This window comes from Mastomys coucha, unplaced genomic scaffold, assembly GCF_008632895.1.
Source record: "Mastomys coucha isolate ucsf_1 unplaced genomic scaffold, UCSF_Mcou_1 pScaffold21, whole genome shotgun sequence".
In the NCBI taxonomy this organism is placed as follows: domain Eukaryota; kingdom Metazoa; phylum Chordata; class Mammalia; order Rodentia; family Muridae; genus Mastomys; species Mastomys coucha.
Window position 1 is genome coordinate 102,163,349 of NW_022196904.1, and position 19,683 is coordinate 102,183,031.

General features: G+C 43.6%; 2 protein-coding genes across 23 annotated transcripts in view; one reads left to right on the forward strand and one right to left on the reverse strand.

The window, feature by feature from the left end:
- The window catches only part of Arntl (aryl hydrocarbon receptor nuclear translocator like), a 100,397-nt gene extending 83,953 nt beyond the window's left edge, over positions 1-16,444 (forward strand). For 2 of the 6 annotated variants that reach the window (XM_031387929.1, XM_031387931.1), the window contains 8 exons: positions 618-864; positions 2,588-2,694; positions 4,386-4,536; positions 5,331-5,419; positions 7,525-7,633; positions 10,137-10,230; positions 13,860-13,962; positions 14,863-16,444. In XM_031387929.1, coding sequence (XP_031243789.1) covers positions 618-864; positions 2,588-2,694; positions 4,386-4,536; positions 5,331-5,419; positions 7,525-7,633; positions 10,137-10,230; positions 13,860-13,962; positions 14,863-15,023 — 1,061 coding nt within the window. In that variant the 3' untranslated portion in view covers positions 15,024-16,444. Of the gene's footprint in view, positions 1-617; positions 865-2,587; positions 2,695-4,385; positions 4,537-5,330; positions 5,420-7,509; positions 7,634-10,136; positions 10,231-13,859; positions 13,963-14,862 lie in introns of all 6 variants that reach the window. The other 4 variants (XM_031387925.1, XM_031387926.1, XM_031387930.1 and 1 more) reach the window with 3 other exon arrangements.
- An 822-nt stretch (positions 16,445-17,266) lies between these two features.
- The window catches only part of Btbd10 (BTB domain containing 10), a 60,255-nt gene continuing 57,838 nt past the window's right edge, over positions 17,267-19,683 (reverse strand). For all 17 annotated transcript variants that reach the window (XM_031387945.1, XM_031387935.1, XM_031387944.1 and 14 more), the window contains one exon: positions 17,267-17,790. In XM_031387945.1, coding sequence (XP_031243805.1) covers positions 17,480-17,790 — 311 coding nt within the window. In that variant the 3' untranslated portion in view covers positions 17,267-17,479. The remainder of the gene's footprint in view (positions 17,791-19,683) is intronic.

The window sequence follows — 19,683 nt, forward strand, 5'->3', positions numbered from 1 at the left end:
AGAGAGAGAAGAGAGAGAGAGAAAACCCATGGTGTATATGTGTGAGTGTGTGTATGTGTGTGTGTGTGTGAGAGAGGGAGAGAGAGAGAGAGAAGAGAGAGAGAAAACCCATGGTGTATATGTGTGTGTGTGTGTGTGTGTGTGTGTGTGTAGGTCAGAGGACAGTTTTCAGGAGTTGGTTCTCTCCTCCAACCTTATTTTGAGGCAGGGTCTCTCTTGTTTCTGGCCACAGAAAGGTGGTGAGCTTCTGTCCCCACCTCCCATTTTGATGTAGGAAAGCTAGGCTAAGGATGTCTTACATAAGGCAATGAGCAGTCTCTGCACCTACACCTTTGTTCTCCTTCACACACTCCAGCCTTCCCCCCACCCCAGCCCCCTCCAGCCAATGCTCAGATCTCACCTAACCTCCAATTGGTGCTGGGGTGTCTTCTCCTTGTGTGGTCCGTTCCTCCTTGCTGTGTGCTTTATGTGGTGCCTCTGTTATATGGCTCTGCTAAGCATATGTGACACTGGACCACTTCTGCCTGCCCCATTCACCAGGTGACTCCTTCTGACAGTGAGACGGAATCCCACTGCCAACCCAGCCCTGACACTCACCATGGGCTTTTGCTTTCCAGCAGATCGAAAAAGCTTCTGCACAATCCACAGCACAGGCTATTTGAAAAGCTGGCCACCCACAAAGATGGGGCTGGATGAAGACAATGAGCCAGACAACGAGGGCTGCAACCTCAGCTGCCTCGTGGCCATCGGGCGACTACACTCACACATGGTTCCACAACCAGTGAACGGGGAGATACGGGTCAAATCTATGGAGTATGTTTCTCGACACGCAATAGATGGGAAATTTGTTTTTGTAGATCAGAGGTAAGACCCTACATTTCACCTTCCAACAACGCAGTAGAGCAGCGATTCTCAACCTGTGGAGCTTGACCCCTTGGCAGGAGTGTGGAGGAGTGGGGGGTAGTGAGGTGGGACCAAACTACCCTTTCCCAGGGGTTACATATCAGATATCCTCCATATCAGATATTTACATTATGATCCATAACAGTAGCAAGTTTATAGTTATGAAGTAGCACGAAAATAGTTTTGTGGCTGGGGGTCAGTCACTACAATGTGAGGAGCTGTGTCAAAGGGTCTCAGCATTAGGAAGGTTGAGAACCACTGTAGCAGAGGATTTCAACCCTAAGTTGAGAGGCCGAGAGGACTGGGTGGTCAGCTAGCTTTTCTAAGAGAATATTATTCTTGGCAGGCATGTAGCTTGGTTGGTAGAATGTCTCCCTCACATGCATGAAGCCTTGGATTCTATTCCCTGCACCACATGTAGCTGATCTGGTAGTTCATGCCTCAAACCCAGCACTGGGGTGGTAGAAGCAGAAGGATCAGATATCCAAGGTTATTCTCATCTATATAGTGAGCCCAGGGCAGTGTTGGCTTACATACAACCTTATCTTAAATAATGAAATGAATAATAATAATCTTTTCTAAAAATTGAGACAAATGCCTGCAGGCCTCACCTGCCCCTCTTATGAATACCCCGCCTCTGACCACACATTTCTACAGAAAGCAAGAGGAGTCAGAGTGGTCTCTGCTAAAAACCAGACTCATTAGGTTATTATTATGGTAAACATACAGATTTTTCTGAGTATGCTTTAATTTACTTTAATAGTTAAGTGGGCGATATAAAATCCAGTTCTGAAAGGAAACAGAACTATGAACATAACTACAGCTGTGAAATGGCCCAGGGTCATGACATTGAATAGAATGTAAGACGCGGAAACAGCTGTTTAGACCTGAGCTTCGCAGTAAAGCTGGTCACGATGGACTTGTCTGTGTATTTAAAGTTGGATGTACTTAATTAAAATAAAAGCTTCTGTTTCCCAGGGCACTAGCAGCCACACACTCATCGCTACCTGTGGTTAACAGCACACAGACTGCTGCTGCAGGAAGCTCTGTTGGGCTGAACAGTTCTGGCCCAGCCTCTCCATCATATAGACGAGGACTTGAGGTCTAGCCTATGCATCACCTCCTGCTAGTCTCATAGCTAAGTGGCATTAGATCTAAACTGTGAGCCAAATGTCCCAAATCCACTGCTGCTTCTGCCTCCCTGAGGAATGTTCACAGGCAAAAAAAACTAGCTACTAGAGACAGGCATACAATGCCAGCAGAGTAGGTACCTGCTTTTTAAGGCTTTTGTGGTCTCAGCTACAGGAGCCTTTGGGTTTCAGCTGTCCTTATGTAAGCAAGCAGTGAAAAAAGGAATGGCCTTGCCCTAGCATTTAGATTTCTATCTTACTTATTATTATTTTTTTGTCATTTAAAGACCTCCTGAAATTTGATTTCTTACCAAAGCCCTTTAAGGAGCCTTTGCTTTGTTTTGCTCTGTTTTTATAACTCTGACTTAAGTTGGAATAGTGCGTGGAGTGGTCACTCACATAGTTAGTCTAGTGAAAAGCACCTAGCTTTTCTGCCTCCTTTGACCTTGATCTCCTGGAGGCTGTGGTGAGGAGAAATGGGCTGCTCATCCACAAGTCATCATTTATCCTGGGAATGGCCTTTTCTTATCTAGAAAATCCTTTTTCTCTCTTAGGGCGACAGCTATCTTGGCATATCTACCACAGGAACTTCTAGGTACATCATGTTATGAGTATTTTCATCAAGATGACATAGGGCACCTTGCAGAATGTCACAGGCAAGGTAAGCTTGGCCATAGGAAGAGTCTGATGTTATAAAATGTATCCTGTTCTACATTGGTCCAATTGTTCTTCCAGAGAAAATTGCCCCTATCATGTGGGGGTCAGTCATCCCAGGACTCTTGAGGCCAAAACTTGTGAGAGAAGAAAAGATGGTTGGCTCCAAGAACCATTTGTTCCTTACAGATGCTCAGCCCCTACTCACTGCATGAGGGTTTTATCTATAGAGGCCACGACTGCTTATATAGCCATCTCTTGGTTAGGATTCACTCCAAACCTGTACAGAGTTCATATGTCCTGGAATGCTCTGATTTTCTTTGCATACCTGGCTACACTGCCTCCTGTATTTTCCTTGACTCATGGCGTCCAGGTTTTATTTCTGTTGCTGTGACAAAATACCCTGACAAAAAGCAACTTAGTTTATCTCAGCTCATGATTCCAGATTACAGTCTTAGAGGGAAGTCACAGTGGCAGAAGTGACAACTGGTCACATCATACCTACAGTCTAGAGCAAAGAGAAAGTGAATACACGCATGCTCGCTGCTTGCTTGTTGTTCTCAGCTCAAATTCTCCATTCAAATTCTCTTACACAGTTCAGGGTTGCACATAGGGAATGGTGCTGCCCACAGTGGGCTATGTCCTCCATATAAGTTAATGTTACTAAGACAATCTCATATAGATGTGCCTGTAGGCCAGCTCAATATACTCCTCACTGAGACTGTCTTACCAAGTGATTCTAGGTTGTGTCAGGGTGACAAAGTTGACCGTTACAGATGGTATGGCCACATATGCAGCCCCTCCCTTCACTGTTTCTACCAGAACTTATTCTGTTGCCTCAAGCATTTATTTATGAAGAGTGCCCATTTTCACCACCCCCACTGCCTTTACTCTGGTTCAGACACTTGTGCCTGTGAGTCTCCTGCTTCCTCTCTCACCCTGGGTCTACCATTTGTAGTTGTTTCATTTATTGTTTAAAAAAATCACACCTGGTAATATCATAACCTTGTTTAAGGTGCCAATATTCAGACTCAAACCCAACCACTTCTGATAGGTACAAGATCCAAAACGTTCCACCTCAAATCTCCTGGCCCTGACCCAGTTCCTTGGCTTCACTTCCTAGATTTGTTCTCTCTGTGACCCTGTCCCATGTGCCTGGCTGCTAGTCCCTGTCATCCCTTAGCCTTTATGTGGTTCTTTCCTGCTCTTGGATAGTATGTTCAAGTAGCCCCAGTCACTCCCCTCCAGGGGGCAGGAGTCATATTCTGCCTCTTTTCTCTCTAATACTTGGGACTTGAAAAGTGCTCATAATGTCTGTTTCTCAAAGGATGAGATTTGAACAAGTCAGTGGCCTCTATTGACTCAGATTTCCTAAACTGGCCAAGGACTGTTCTGTCCTTGGGCTTTGTGATAGGGAAGGAGCATGGCTGGTGTTCGGGTCACAGCTGATTCAGTGTTCCTGAAAGCTTTCATTTTCATAGACTCTGGAAAAGCACGACAGGTTGGTAAGTGCACCGAAAGGCTGTGAGTTAGACCCTCAGATGCCTCCTGTCTGCACACTGACCTCATGCCACCTTGGCTTTCTGAGGGTGATGGCATGGGAGCTGAGCACCTTCAGGATCTGGGGTTAGGTGACCTGTTTAACACAGTCACTGGTTTGAGGAAAGGACAACAATTGTGTCTTCTCTGCATTCTCAGTTTTACAGACAAGAGAAAAGATCACGACTAATTGCTATAAGTTTAAGATCAAAGATGGTTCCTTTATCACACTACGAAGTCGATGGTTCAGTTTCATGAACCCGTGGACCAAGGAAGTAGAATACATTGTCTCAACCAACACTGTTGTTTTGTGAGTATCTTCTGAGCTATATATAGCCTTGCTTCAAATAAGGGGGGGGTGCCTTGGAACCTTTACCTGGGACAAAGGGTACAGGTAATAGGCAGCATCCACATTTTAATGCCACCTTACTAGTATCTCCTGATGGGAGGAAGCCAGGAAGCATTGTTAACCAAGGACAGCCATTGGCTATCCTCCTACATGATCCCCACTGGTGAGACTTAACTCCACCAGTCTTACTGTTTAGCCAATTCTTGAAGCCCTAACCCTAAACCCATATATGTGCTTCGGCTTATGCTGGTGGAGGGAGTTGTCAGCCATCAGTGAAAGATTAGTTACATAGGTACTAGCTCTTTCTGGTCTTGGTTGAGGATGGGCGGGTCTCCATGGCTAGCCAGCTAGTACCCCAACTCTTGGCAGGAATACTCTCTCAAAGGCTTCTGCCACCTGCTAAGCATGCAGGGGGAGGGAAGAACTTTCTTTCACAAGATTCTCTCTACCGCCTTCACCCACCTGTGGTTAGAGACAGGCAGGGGCCTGGAGCTGTTGGCAGGTAGGAAAAAAGGTGCTACAGCAGAGTGGGCAGGGAGAAATTAGGGAGGCCCAGGCAAGCAGCGAGTCCAAGGCCAGGATGCTATCCATCGTGTTATAGAGCAGTGAGGAGACCTGTTCCGACACTCAGACAGACACTTCATTTTCTGGCCTGTCCAGGTCCCGAGTGGACACCGGACTCCTTGGCCAAGGTGAAAGGTGCACGGTTCTGAGCAAGCCTGACTCATGTTTCCTTATTGCTGGGATGTTCACAGAGCCAATGTCCTGGAAGGCGGGGACCCAACCTTCCCGCAGCTAACAGCATCCCCCCACAGCATGGACAGCATGCTGCCCTCTGGAGAAGGTAACTATGTCCCGCTTGGGCATCAGGGCTTGCTTATGAGAAGCTGCTTATGATCAGCTATTCTCCCATCAAGTGTTCAGAGTGTCCTGTTGTCATGTTCAGTGGCACAGACCTTGACCCGATGTGCTGAGTCCCAGTCAGAGTGGCTGCTGCCATGCTACTGGAATGTTGTGAATGCATGTGGGTCTTCCTGGGGCTCTGTGCTCTCTCCCCTTTGACTTCTTGTTGCCCACAGGCTGTGATTTGATCTTTGGTGACTCACTGGCTCCTGCGTTGGGGAGGAAGGTGTCTATTTGCATTGAGACCATTCTATATGCAGTGGGCTCCTTCCCTGCAGCTCAGCATTGATCCTCCTATACCCGTCCTTCCTGACTACTTTTGCTTGCATGGCTTCCACTCATGACTCCCATGCTCACTCTCTGCTTTCCCACATAGAACAACAGAGGCACTGAAATAAAGAATATCTCAAGCTTTTTTTTTTTTTTAATAATCTAGTTGTCAAAGCCAGAATTATTGGTTCTTCCCATTCCTCTGTGCCGCCAGATACACATTCTGTCCTTTTTGTTTCCTAAACTCACCCATTGCCTCTGCACTGGTCCCTAACTTTAATCTCGTTCCCTCAGTTCCATACTCCATTCTACATAACACTCAGCATAACAACATTCTGGTTAGCAATAGACCACATAAGTGACATATAATTTTACCTACTGATTCTATAATCATTGTGATGTCTAGAGTAACATATTACTCTCAATGTTTAGAGCTACAAATGCCATCTCTTTGGCCACCTATAGCACAGTAGCCTAGGTTGGTAAATTAGGACCAATAGGCCATACTCTATAGCCTACAATTTAAACTTTATAGGCTATTATGTCTATTAGGGTTTTTTTTTAAATCATTTTTTTAAAGATATATTTATTTATGTGAGTATACTGTAGCTGTACAGATGGTTGTGAGCCTTCATGTGGTTGTTGGGAATTGAATTTTTTAGGACCTCTGCTTGCTCCAGTCAACCCCACTTGCTGTGACCAATCCCACTCGCTCAGTTACCCAAAGATTTATTTATTATTATATATTAAGTATACTGTAGCTGACTTCAGATGCACCAGAAGAGGGCATCAGATCTCATTATAGATGGTTGTGAGCCACCATGTGGTTGCTGGAATTTGAACTCAGGACCTTCGGAAGAGCAGTCAGTGCTCTTACCTGCTGAGCCATCTCACCAGCCCCCTATTAGGATTTTTTAAAATATCGATTTATTTATTATATGTAAGTACACTGTAGCTGTCTTCAGACACAGAAGAGGGCGTCAGATCTCATTATGAATGGTTGTGAGCTGCAATGTGGTTGCTGGGATTTGAACTCAGGACCCTCAGAAGAGTAGTCAGTGCTCTTAACCGCTGAGCCATCTCTCCAACCCCTATGTCTAGGTTTGATTGACATGACAAACTCAACTAAGGACGTATTTTTCAGGCTGTATCCCTATAATTTAAGTGAGATGTAACTGCAGCTTGTGCTCTGTGTGGTGGACTTTTAGTAACCCACCTTGCAGCCAGTACTTTTTCCATGCTAAGTCCCGTGGTCCTTATCTCCTTGTGGATCCTGTCTGATGTCATTAGTACAGCACAATCTGAGTACTGTGTCTTTGCCAGTTCCAAGCTCGTACCCACAGACACCTCGCAGTAGCCTTCTACACTCTGTCCTGCCCGTCCTCTTGCACATCGGTCCTGTGCCTGAGGTGCTTTCCAGTCTTTGCCACCTCTCAAGCTAATTCAGACTTATCGTTCAAGAAGACTCAGCCCAGGGAGCCTCCTCCAAGAAGCCACACATGCTTGGATGAGTCGGGTGACCCATGCTCACACCTTAGCCACCAAGCTCATCGCGCTTCACTGTCTTGGCACATGAAGGAAATTAACTGGTTCATGTCGAAACTTTGCCCTTGGATGCTGAGTAGAACCTCGAGCCTTCCCCTGCTAGCACTGTTTTCCTGACAAGGTAGAACCTTGATGTTCTACTTCAAGTGGGTCAGGAGGTTTTCCTCCAACACTCGATAGCATCTCTTGCTCCTTTTTCTCCTTTCCTATTCTCAGATTCCTTTGTTGTAGGTGGCCCAAAGAGGACTCATCCCACTGTTCCAGGCATTCCAGGGGGAACCAGAGCTGGAGCAGGAAAAATAGGTCGAATGATTGCCGAGGAAATCATGGAAATCCACAGGCAAGTAGTCCTTTGGGCTTCCCGTCCAACCAGTTAGGGCTCAGCACTCCACACTTACCCTCCCAGGAGCTTCACAATGTGCAGAGGCGCTTTGGGTCATCACAGTTGGGTAGAAGGTTGCTGCTGGTCAGCCAGGGATGCTGCTTATACCACACAGGACTGTTCTGTTCCTCTGGCCCAGTCCAAAATGTAAACCACACCTTTATAAAGAAGCTAGACCAAACAGGCCAACGCTTAAGGAACATCTTGGGGAAGCCCATTTCCTGAGACTTTGGGTGTATTCTAAGGAGCTTTCTAGTGAGGATAGATGTCCAGGAACATTACAGGACTGCAGTAAATCGGTGAGCAGCCACTGATTTCAGTCTTAGCCAATATACTTCTTCAGGCTACCTAGAGTTGGTAATAGAGGCCAAGCAGCTCAACTACTAACATAGGCAGCTTTCTTGGGAGGGGTGTCCTTTCCAGGTGAAAGCAGAGCTTGGTGGTGGCTGACCGGGGTTCAGTCCTCGGCCTGCATTCACCTAGCCATGTTTAGGAGAGACATCGAATCTTTGGTATGCTGGCTTTAGCCACCAAAGGGAGGTAGTATGTCTCTTCTAGGGGCCCTGTTGGAATTGTGAAGGAAAAAACAACTTAACATATAATAAACACTCAGAAACTGTCCTTAATCATATGCACTCTGAGGGAAGCAGTTATTTATAAGTCTGCCTGAATTTGGAGAATCAAGAAGGTGGTAACCAGATACTTAAAAATATTATTTTAATTGAACAAAATTGTAAGGAAAGAGGTGGGGAACCCAGAAAAACTAATATTCCCTGCAGCCTCTGACTCAGTTTATTCTTTGGTCAGCCGGAGGGGCTTTCTGTCCCATTTGAGTAAGGTCTGCTCCAATCCACAGAGGTAGGTTTGCTGCTTGAGTCCAGCTCTGGAGGGAGATGGGGAGATAGTATGATCAGCTTCAGACCAGACCCTGAGCTCTCTGCAAAACCATTGGAACGTGTATCTGAGCCCTTTATCAGAATGATCTTAAAATCCTTTAGAAGCATATTTTCTTTGTGATAATAGGAATTCATGGATTGAGGCAAGCAAGCAAGGGTTTTGAACTTGGTCTCAGCTAAGGTTTACAATAAAGGCAGGTGCTAAAAATTTAGGACTGTAGATGCTAAAGAGTCAGGCTGCTCAGTGTGTGAGCATATGAATGGTGTTTGGGGCAATCTAACTGGCCAGACTTCCTGAAGGAAGGAAGCACAGAACTTTAAAGGGAGTGGGTTAAAGACTCCTAATGCATAATCCCAAGCAGTTTGGACTATAAGGATTTTTCAAGATGCCATTCATTGTAGGATACTGAGCAGATATCCAAAACGCTGTGCTATGCTTTGTGGAAGCTCACTAGAATAGGGATAGACGAAGGTGGGTGTGCTTCCTAACTCAGTCCTGTCCTATAGAGAAATCAGCATCTAGGACCAGGTGCTGAGGGTAAAGAGGAATGGGAAAAAAAGCAGTTCCAGGATGGGGAACCTGGGAAAGGTGGCTTCACAGGCCTGCATCCTAAGGAGACAGTGTTGGGTGAAGCTCAGCAGGTTCTGGGTTTCTAGCCATCTGCATGTCTGGTGGTGTCCATAATAGAGCTGTGCCTGAGTTTGAGGAGTTTCTACTCTAGGAGACAGAAAACTTGTTTTCTCAGAAATAGTTGGTGCAGCCCAGGAGCCAATTCTTAGACGTAGAGACAGCCTGTGTTCATCATGGAGGAGCCGAAAGCCTAGTGCTAACAGAGCTGCCTCCATACTCCCCACACTGGCTCCAGCTTGGATGGAAGCAAGGACTCTTGAGAGCACAGCTAGCACGTAAACTCTTGCTCCAAGCCACAGCTTCTCTCCCTAGGGTCACCAGTCTCACAGGTGTGGGAAGAGTTAAGAGTTTTGAGTCCCCCAACCTACTGTAGTCGGATAGTCTGAGAAAGTCCCAGATCCATCTTTAATCGCTCACTATCCAAGAAGGCTGCTCCTGGTTACTATTAGTTTCCTTTGAAGGTGTGCCTGACCGACATTGCTACCTTCCATTTCCTAGGGACACTCATTAGTAAATGTGTGTTGGGAAGAGGACATATCTCTTGTTTTACATCCAATTCATGATAGCAAAGATGGTGGCTAAACTTCTGAGGTCTCCAGCTCACCTGTATTCTATGGAGAAATAAAGCTGGCCACTTAAAATTAATCAACCTGAATCCAAACTCTAATCCAAAGGCTTTGACAGTTACTGTTTTTGGAGTCTGCATTCTAGATCAGATACATGCAGAACAATCCAGCTTTGGAATAAGGCTTTATTGGAGCACGGCTGGACTTGTGTATTCTGTGTAGACTGCTGTGACCGAGACCATATGGCCTACAGAACCGAACTATTTGTTGGCCCTTATTTGCCAGTCCCTACCCTAGCTCCTTACCATCTCCCCAGCCCCACCACCCTAAAGGTCTTGTAACTAGCGTAACCAGCTCTTCTCTAACAGGATAAGAGGGTCATCGCCTTCCAGCTGTGGCTCCAGCCCACTGAACATCACAAGTACGCCTCCCCCTGATGCCTCTTCTCCAGGAGGCAAGAAGGTAAGCGTGATGGCTTAGACTAAGAGAGCCTCTGCCCACATCCTGAAACACTAGGGGGTGGCCTAGAGAACTGCTGTGATTCTGGTATAAGTTAAGACATTCTTTCCTCCTTGAAATGAGCTCACTGTGTGCAGCTGGGACTTAGGGAGGCTTGCTGACTTGCTCAGGGGGGTATACTCCATGTGCACTTGGGAAAGCAGGAAGGACATACTGAGGAAAGAGGGACTGTCACTCTTTTTAAGGGCACAATTCAAGACTTCTTGTGAGGGAAGGATTAAGAAGAACCCATAGAACCTTACTGCCAGGAATTTCAAGTGAATGGATACCAGTAAAAGCAAAAGTATTAGTCACACGTTGGAAGTCAAGCCAGGCTTTATAGCTGAACACTTGGAGATCTGTCACCAAAATGTGACTCTGTGATGCGATAGTAGCAGCCTCAAGTACTTCATCAGTCACCAACCCTCATGAAGAGCTGTCTAGAAGATGACACTATAGACATTTATAGAGGTCTAGAACACACCTATTTTCCTCTTTACTAGAGAATTTGCAAACCTATGTAAATTATACTAATTTTAACTTAAAAATATATTAATAGCACCCAGGATCAGACGCGGCACAAGGAACTTTGTATGTGAAATCTTCTTCCCCTAACCCCTAGAAACATACAGAGACTACCAGGAACGAACTCAGGTGTGATTCTCAAGAGACAAATACCAGAAGCAAAGCAGAACTTTTCAAAACTGGGCTCCTTCCAGGAGCAGGTTAATCAGGTCTGGTGCTGTCTGGATGGGTGAGGGGGTGGTGGCTGAGACCAGAGGAAGAAGGGCAACTGATTCTGCTTGATGTGAGTCTTCAGCAAGTTTCTATTTGAAAAAGGTTTTGATTCCTCCAGGAAATTGAAAAGCCAGCCAATTAGTGGCTAAGAGCACTGCCATAGCAAGTTTGAAGCCTGGCTTTGCCATGTGCTAGTTAGGCAATTGCTCACACCTTCTAAGCTCCCAGTTTCCTTATTACAGGGCTGATCCTGGCAGGAGAGTAGTGCTCTCTGTCCCTGAAGTTCTACTATATGACAGTGAATCTGGAAGTACCTGGCCCTTGGGAATGATTAAGAAAATACCATCAGTAATGTTGCCTGCAAACCTACTGCCGGCCTGCCGCTGTGCTTTTAGCTCCACTGTCCCTATTCCCCTTTGACTTAATTCACCTTTCAGGCAGCTGGCTTCTTGGTATGGTCCATGCTTATCCCCGGGACAACTTTCATACATTATACACGCACGTGGAAAATCTAAGCTCTCTTGAATTTTAACAATCCAGGTCTTCTGATGAACAGCAACTACCACACTCCATATCATAAAGCCTGAAGTGTTTTTGAGGTGTTTATGAAAAAAAAAAAACTTTCCTGTTTCACTGGCTTTTAAAAATGGGTCTAGAATAAAAATGGAATCTTTTTTGTATAAGTCCTTGGCAGCAGGACTCATGAGAAAAGCATGATTGAGTTAAAAATAACTGCAGCATTAAATGGCTCAGCAAACCAGGGCAGAGGTGGCCTTTCAGTCAATTTCAGTCTTGTCATTTAGCCCGAAATTGTTTCACGCAGATCAAGCTGGGAAGGGGAGACTGGGTGAGCCTCCATAGATCCCTGGGGGAGTTGGGACATGCAGAGGTATCAAGCCAAGTTCAGTTAGGCAGGATTCCACAGATGTCACCGTTTGAGAGACTCTCAAGACCCTTTCAAGGATTTGCCAAGTCAAAGCTATTTTCATAACAATGTTAAAAAGTTACCCGTTATTTTCACTGTTATCTGTTTGCACTGGTAACCATAAAAACCCATTGTCACCAAACCCTTAGAAATCATTGTATTCTTCCCTACCATACACAATAAAATGTACACCAGCTTAGCAGTATCCTCAATGAAACATTAGAAGTGACTAGCAGAGGGCGCGGAGACATGGCTCAGCTGTTGAGAGCACTTGTTAAGAGCACTAGCTGCTCTTGCAAAGGACCCAGGTTGGAGTTCTAACACTCACATAGCTGCTCACAACAGTCTGTGACTCCAGTTCCTGGGGATCTGACACCCTCTTTTGGCCTCCATGGGCACTGCACATGTGATATGCTTAGCATATATTTATATATAAGCAAAATACTCATGTAAAAATTGAAATGAAAAGTATTAAAATGAAAAAAGGATGGAGCTTTCCTGTATACCTACCATTATGTTGCTTCAAGAAGTGTATCTGTGTGGTACTATCACAAGCTGAACTGGCTGCTCCTTCCTGTATATTTGCCACTTCAAGGAAAACAAGTGGCAGTGATCAAAGTGGGCTTTCAGTCAAGACTGGAGTTTTTAGAAAGCTTATACCTGCTACTTGGAGCTCAGTTGCTTCCTCAAATTTACACAATGGCACGATGACAATAGTTTCACATTAACTTAGAAGATCTGCTAACTCACTGACCAATACCCTCTAAGACAGCAGTTCTCAACCTTCCTAATGCTGTGACCCACATGTTGTGGTGACCCCCAACCATTAAGCTATTTTTGTTAGTACTTCATAATTGTAATTTTGCTGTTATGAGTTATAAATATCTAGTATGCAACCCATGTGAAAGGGTCATTCGAACCCCAAGGGGTGGTGCCACAGGTTGAGAAAGGCACAGACTGAAATGGAACAGGTGTGAGAATCTAGCTGAACTCTCTTAAACCAGGCATTATAATCTGTTAATGTTATAAAACATTAACACACTTCTAGAAATTTTTTGTAATGCGTGTTTTCCTTAAAATACTTTTATTCATGCTAATACAGAGTTTATGTTTCAAAAATCATGTTATTTATATGAATGTCCCTACCTAAAACATTTTGGGGGTGGGGAGAGCGACTCTATACTGCACAACTGAACTGTAAAGAACCAAGTTGCAGTGCCATCTGCTGACAAGGTCTGAAATCAGTGTTTCTGAAAACCAGCAGCCATTGTTTCCTTACCTTGACTAAATACCTCACCAAGGCTGTTTCTGGGGCTTAGCCTAGGGCAGGGAAGCTTGGCAGTCCAGGTCAGGGTGTTGCTGGTGGGGGTGGGAGTAGGATTTTTAAGACAATTCGACTTCTCCTATAGAGGAATGATAGCAATGATCACTTCTTAGGAAGAGAAAATCAGAGGTTACTTAATTTAGTGCCTCTGGTATACCTGTTGATCAAAGATTTACTTAAGTGTTTTCTTGTCCTAGTTGTTTCTCTTCACAAATTGTTACTGACCTCAACTACTTCAGCAGTTATCTGTTGGCCTGTGTCACTCACCGCCTTACAGGGCAACCTGGGCTCACTGATGTTTAAGCCTTGGCTTTAAATAAATACATGGGCGCTGTGATCCTAGTGAGCTGATTTACCCGGCTTTTGTTATCTTTATGTACTGTGCAGAGAAAATATAGTATGTAGAGAAAGCAGTTTGTAGGGGAGAGGCTGTTTCCCTTCATCATGACTGTTCTAATAGGTCCTTGTTTGATGGGGGGGGGGGGAATAGGAAATTGAACCCATTTGAAACCCAACATTTTTTGTCTTCTTAGTAACAGTGCATATGCTAGTAATTAAAATTTCTATTTGAGTAGGAAACTTTACATTTTCCCCTTTTATTTGCAGATTCTAAATGGAGGGACTCCAGACATTCCTTCCACTGGCCTACTACCAGGGCAGGCTCAGGAGACCCCAGGTTATCCCTATTCTGATAGTTCTTCTATTCTTGGTAAGTCGTATTATCATTCACCTCCATGAGTGACAATAGTCTGCAAAACATCTACTACAAAGAGGGTTTAAGAAGTGGTGGTGCTTATTATATATTCCATCTTATATGTAAGGAAATCTGGAATTATGATTTTAATACTATGACATGTGATTATAATTTTCTTAGCATTTTCTTTATAAAAAACTAAAATATAAACTAGTTGGTGTATAATAAAAAGAAATTATGAGAAAAAAAAAGTAGTGGTGGCGCATGCCTTTAATCCCAGCACTTGGGAGGCAGAGAGGCAGGCAGATTTCTGAGTTCGGGGCCAGCCTGGTCTAGAGTGAGTTCCAGGACAGCTAGGGTTATACAGAGAAACCCTGTCTTGAAAAGAACCCCCCCCCCCCAAAAAAAAAGAACTGATTACATAAAACAAGCTAGTTTTGAAGCAGTGGATAACAAAGTGGACGAGTGAACTGTTTAAATACTCCAGTGATCCAGTGCATCTACAGCAACCCAGACATAGGTTTTCTCCCAACATGGTGCCTAGTTTTTCAGAGAGCCCTTGCAGCTTCAGAGGTAGAGTCACTCAATGACTTTCAGTACATCCAGCCTCTTCTCAATCTGCTTTCCTACCTTCTCCTTTCCTAGTTGCCATTATTTTTACAACCAACTACTAATTCAGTATCAAAATACTAAAATGGGCTCAACTCAAATTATCATTGAATTTTAAGGATTTTTGCCCATAACTTTTAGATGTTCTTTCTGAAAGGCAGTAGCAACAAGAAGTTATGGAACGAAATCCCCCAATAACCCCTTATTCTTGTCAAATATATCTTCCTTATTAGTGTGTTGAGAAGTTGCTTTCCAAATATGTGTGTTTTGGTATTTTTTGGTGACAAGCCTTTCTTCCTTCCACAGGTGAGAACCCCCACATAGGCATCGATATGATAGACAACGACCAAGGATCAAGTAGTCCCAGTAACGATGAGGCAGCAATGGCTGTCATCATGAGCCTCTTGGAAGCAGATGCGGGGCTGGGTGGTCCCGTTGACTTTAGTGACTTGCCATGGCCACTGTAGACACTACATTTTGCTTTGGCAACAGCTACAGTATCAAAGTGCATTACTGGTGAAGTTTTACGGTCTGTGAAGCTTACTGGATAGGGAGAGAACAGCTTTTATGTACTGACTCCATAAAAGCCATCTCAGAGCCATTGATACAAGTCAATCTACCATGTGTAACTTCAGACAAAGTGGAACTAAGCCTGCTCCAGTGTTTCCTCATCATTGAGTTTGGGCTAGCTGTGGATAGCTTGCATTAATTGTATATTTTGGATTTTGTTTGTGTTGAATTTTTTAATCATTGTGCACAGAAGCATCATTGGTAGCTTTTATATGCAAAATGGTCATTTCAGATGTATGGTGTTTTTACACTACAAAGAAGTCCCCCATGTGGATATTTCTTATACTAATTGTATCATAAAGCTGTTTATTCTTCCTTGTAAGAATCCTTTACTATAAATATGGGTTAAAGTATAATGTATTAGACAGTTAAATATTTTTAATAAATGTTTCCCTTGTTCTATAAGTACTGTTCCCATTTGATAATTAGGGAGAAAATCTTCATATGCTACATGGCTGGTTCATCCATTTCAACAGTGGTATAAACACACTCCTGCTGTTATGTTTACAATGTCCTTTTGCTCTTATAATAATAACTTCTTCCATGCTACCAGCTTAGACATATTATAAAAATAGTTCACTTCCCAACTGTAGCCATCTCAACTTACATGAAAACAAAGATATTAACTCCAATTTTCAGTGCTTTGATTTCAAGATTACAAGCTGGCTTCTCTAGACCTGCCATGCAGTTTGGTGCTGCTCAAGTCCCTTCCCAGGGGTAGACATAAGCAACATCTACTCTTTCTATGGTCCGATCGACAAACTGAGATGTGATTCCACCAAACTAAAGTTCACTCTGGAAACCAATGGGTTTACTGGGCTTCTATACAGAACATAGGTGAGAGGTTCCCTACAGAGGTGCTCCTACTCAAGGCCACACTAGAAAGCCTTTACCCAACTGAGAAAATGGGTTTCCCATAGGCATCCAGATGGAGCCTTAACCTCATTTCCTCATCTTCCCCAACCTTATATTATATATTCTTATTCCTTCCCTGAGGCCATGTCCAGTTAAAGGCAGAATTGTATAGAACTGAGGTGGGAACAGCTGTCAGGTGAGGAGGGTCTTGTGATTTTCTCCATACCTCCCTGGGGGATATACATAGTCAAAAAGCCTAGTTAGGATGTTCTTTTGCAAGCAGGCACAGCTGAGCACTCCACGATGGCAATTCTGTGGCTCAGGACAGTCCTGGACTATTTATATGGCTGCAAAAAGTTAAGTGATCTAAGACCCAAAGCACTAAAAATATTAATGATTCTTTGTTGTAAACCGTCAAATATTTAAATAGTCTGATGAATAAAGCAGCACAGATTGATGGAAAGAATATTGAATTAATTAGAAACTATCCCTGAAAGGTAGGGTTCCTAAACACCGGCGTATTTCCATTTTCATATCCTGAAAATCTTGATCAACTGCTTTGGATTTATAGTGTTTTTCCTGGATTTACAGGAAATCTAAGTGCTTCTTACAAATATACCAAAGAGCTTTTAAAACTATCATTTGATTTCTAGTTATACACAACATACAAGACACAGAATCTAGCCAAGGTGTTCATAAAGTTGGTCAGAAACATTAAAACAATGAAATTTTATTTTGATGAAAAACTCGAGTTTACAATCATTTAGTAAATGAAGAGCAAACAGTTCGTTTTCCTGTCCCATAACTCTTAAGAAAAAAGCATTAGTAAATAAATATACGAACAGATTAAGGATAAGGCAGACTGGACAGTAAACCATCTCTTGACGTTCACCCTCCCTGCATGGGACTCACTCTAAAGGGCTGCAGGGCTCTGGAGAGGAGTGAACCAACACTATAAGCATCAAATTTTATCCTAATTGTTTAAATAAACCCAAGATAAATATGTTTTTGCTTGTTGTGGGCCAACTATACATACTGTGCTGAGGAATACTCTGATAGAAGCACTTATGTTGTACTGTGCATCACAGCTCTAAAATGGCTTCAACAGCTCCCTTTCACCACCATCTATAAAGTGCAACTCTGTAATACTCTGCATCTTACCTGGGGCATGATAAATATCAATGTACACTGAAAGTACCCCAGCTGCCAAATTCCTACCACTTCTGAGAAGACCTAGATGTGTGAAAAAGGACTGTCCCCATACAAAGAACCAATTTCACAAACCTACTGGTAAACAAATACATTTATAGAACTGGAACCAGGATGCTAAAGTTGTACTCATTAAAAAACCATTCAGCTACCTTTGGTCTTTAAAAAAGCCTACACTGCAGTATCCTAAACATGTGCATCTCACAATGAAGAAAAGTGGCCTCGCAGTGCAGAATGAGGAGTACGTCACTGTGAAGAGTAGCATGCTATGGTTTCAGGAACATCAGCATCACAGCATTGGATTCTGTGCATCAGGATCGAGGTCATTGTTGCCAGAAGCGGGGTGGCTGGGAAGGATATCCAGCTCATCCACCTGTGGAGTAGGGTGCATGACTACTAGCTGGTCCTGGGGAATGTCTGCAGCAGCTGCTGCCAGGTTGGTGATAGATTTACTCTTTACACACTGAAAGTCTACATGCCGGCTCTTTCCTTCCTCCTTCTCCCAGGACATTCGAATGAAGGGTCTTTGGACATAGTTGTAAATGACTTCTGGACGGCCTCCTGGCCTTTTCTTTACTTTTTCTTTGTAGGTAGGATAGCCTGGAAGAAAGAAAGGAATTTTAAAAGGGGACACACGCAACTGCAACTTCTCATTCAAGTTAGCCGTTGAAAGCTTTTCAGTTACTCAGTACTCAACCCCCACAAAACATTTTTAAAGCTGGGTCTTCATACACTGGTGTGTAATCTGCAGTGGATCTGGGCTTTATCTGTGTGCCAGCAGCACTAGCTCTCCTCATAGGATGACTGAGCCTAGAAGCCTGCAATTTCTGACTCCATTAGCCTTCTAGCTTCCTTAGGCTTCAATCTCATCTTTATATTGCTTTAGAATTTTTGTTAAATAACAAGGAATAATCAGCTCTCCAGCAGGTTCTTAAATTCTGTAGCTAGCTCAGCAAGGGCATTATTTTAATCTCTTACCCCATTTTATTACGACTATCTTGACAGTGAATTAAATTTGTATCTACAAAGAGCTTTACTTAATTATAACTTTTTTTTGAATCACAGTCACTAAAAAGTAACAGCTAGCAAAAACAACCCTAAGTTTCAGAGAACTTTCAATTATTTATTAGTAAAGAGATTTCTCCAAACACAAAGTCCTAGGAAAATACTATATACAAGTCTTTCTCTTCCTTTCTATCAGCAAGAACTAAACTAGAGATAAGTAAACTTTTCTGTAACAGGCTACAGTACTATTTCATCTTGTAAATGATACAGTTTCTACTGAGCCTACCTAACTTTACCAACTGTGAAGTGAAATCAGCCACAGAGAACAAAGAAATGACTCCAATAAAGCTGGTTTTTTGTTTGCTTGTTTTTTTTTGTTTGTTTGTTTTTTGTTTAAAAAGGCAACAAGTTGTATTTGGTCTGTATCATAAAAAGGTTATCAGAAAGAGAACCAAAAAGGCCTCAGACAATAGATGATCAGTTAGTACTGTCTAAGGGTGTGTAGTCTATGTGTGAGGAAGCCCGGAGGGGTTTTGGTAAACAAAGCCATAGGCCTTCTGAAGAAGTAGAGAAGGCTTCTTTATCTTAAACTTCCAGTCCCCAACCTTTGGAAGGTCCAGCCCTGAAGGTCACAAGGGTTCTTTGGATTCCCTTGTTCTTAATCATAAGGCATGCCTGCTTTAAAACTGCTAATAATTTTTTTATGCTTCAAGAAGGATATGTATGCTTTATGTACTGGCTGGTTTTGTGTGTCAACTTGACACAGGCTGGAGTTATCTCAGAGAAGGGAGTTTCAGTTGGGGAAGTGCCTCCATGAGATCCAGCTGTGGGGCATTTTCTTAATAAGTGATCAAGGGGGTAGAGCCCCTTGTGGGTGGTACCATCCCTGGGCTGGAAGTCTTGGATTCTATAAGAGCGCAGGCTGAGCAAGCCAGGGGAAGCAAGCCAGTAAGGAACATCCCTCCATGGCCTCTGCATCAGCTCCTGCTTCCTGACCTGTTTGAGTTCCAGTCCTGATAAACAGCAATATGGAAGTAAGCTAAATAAACCCTTTCCTCTCCAACTTGCTTCTTGATCATGATGTTTGTGCAAAAATAGAAACCCTGACTAAGACACCTTAGTTGTAGCAAGTTGTTTAAAAACCTGGTTCCGACTGACTCAATCTCAACTATCTTTATGCTATATATTTCTTCTCATACTAGAAAGTCCCAGATGCCAGAAAAGCAAGAGGCTCCTAGGACCCAACAGGGATGACATTAGCTGAAATACCCAACAAAGGGTAGGGAGAACCTGTAGAGACCATAGCCTGAGGTTAGGCACAGCCCCAGTTGAGGGATGGGGCCACCTACTCATCTCCAAAATTTTAACCCAGAATTGCTCCAGTCTAAAGAAAATACAGGGACAAAGAGTAGAACAGAGACCAAAGAAAAAGCCATCCAGAGATTGCCCCACCTGGGGATCCATCCCATATGCAGACACAAAACCCAG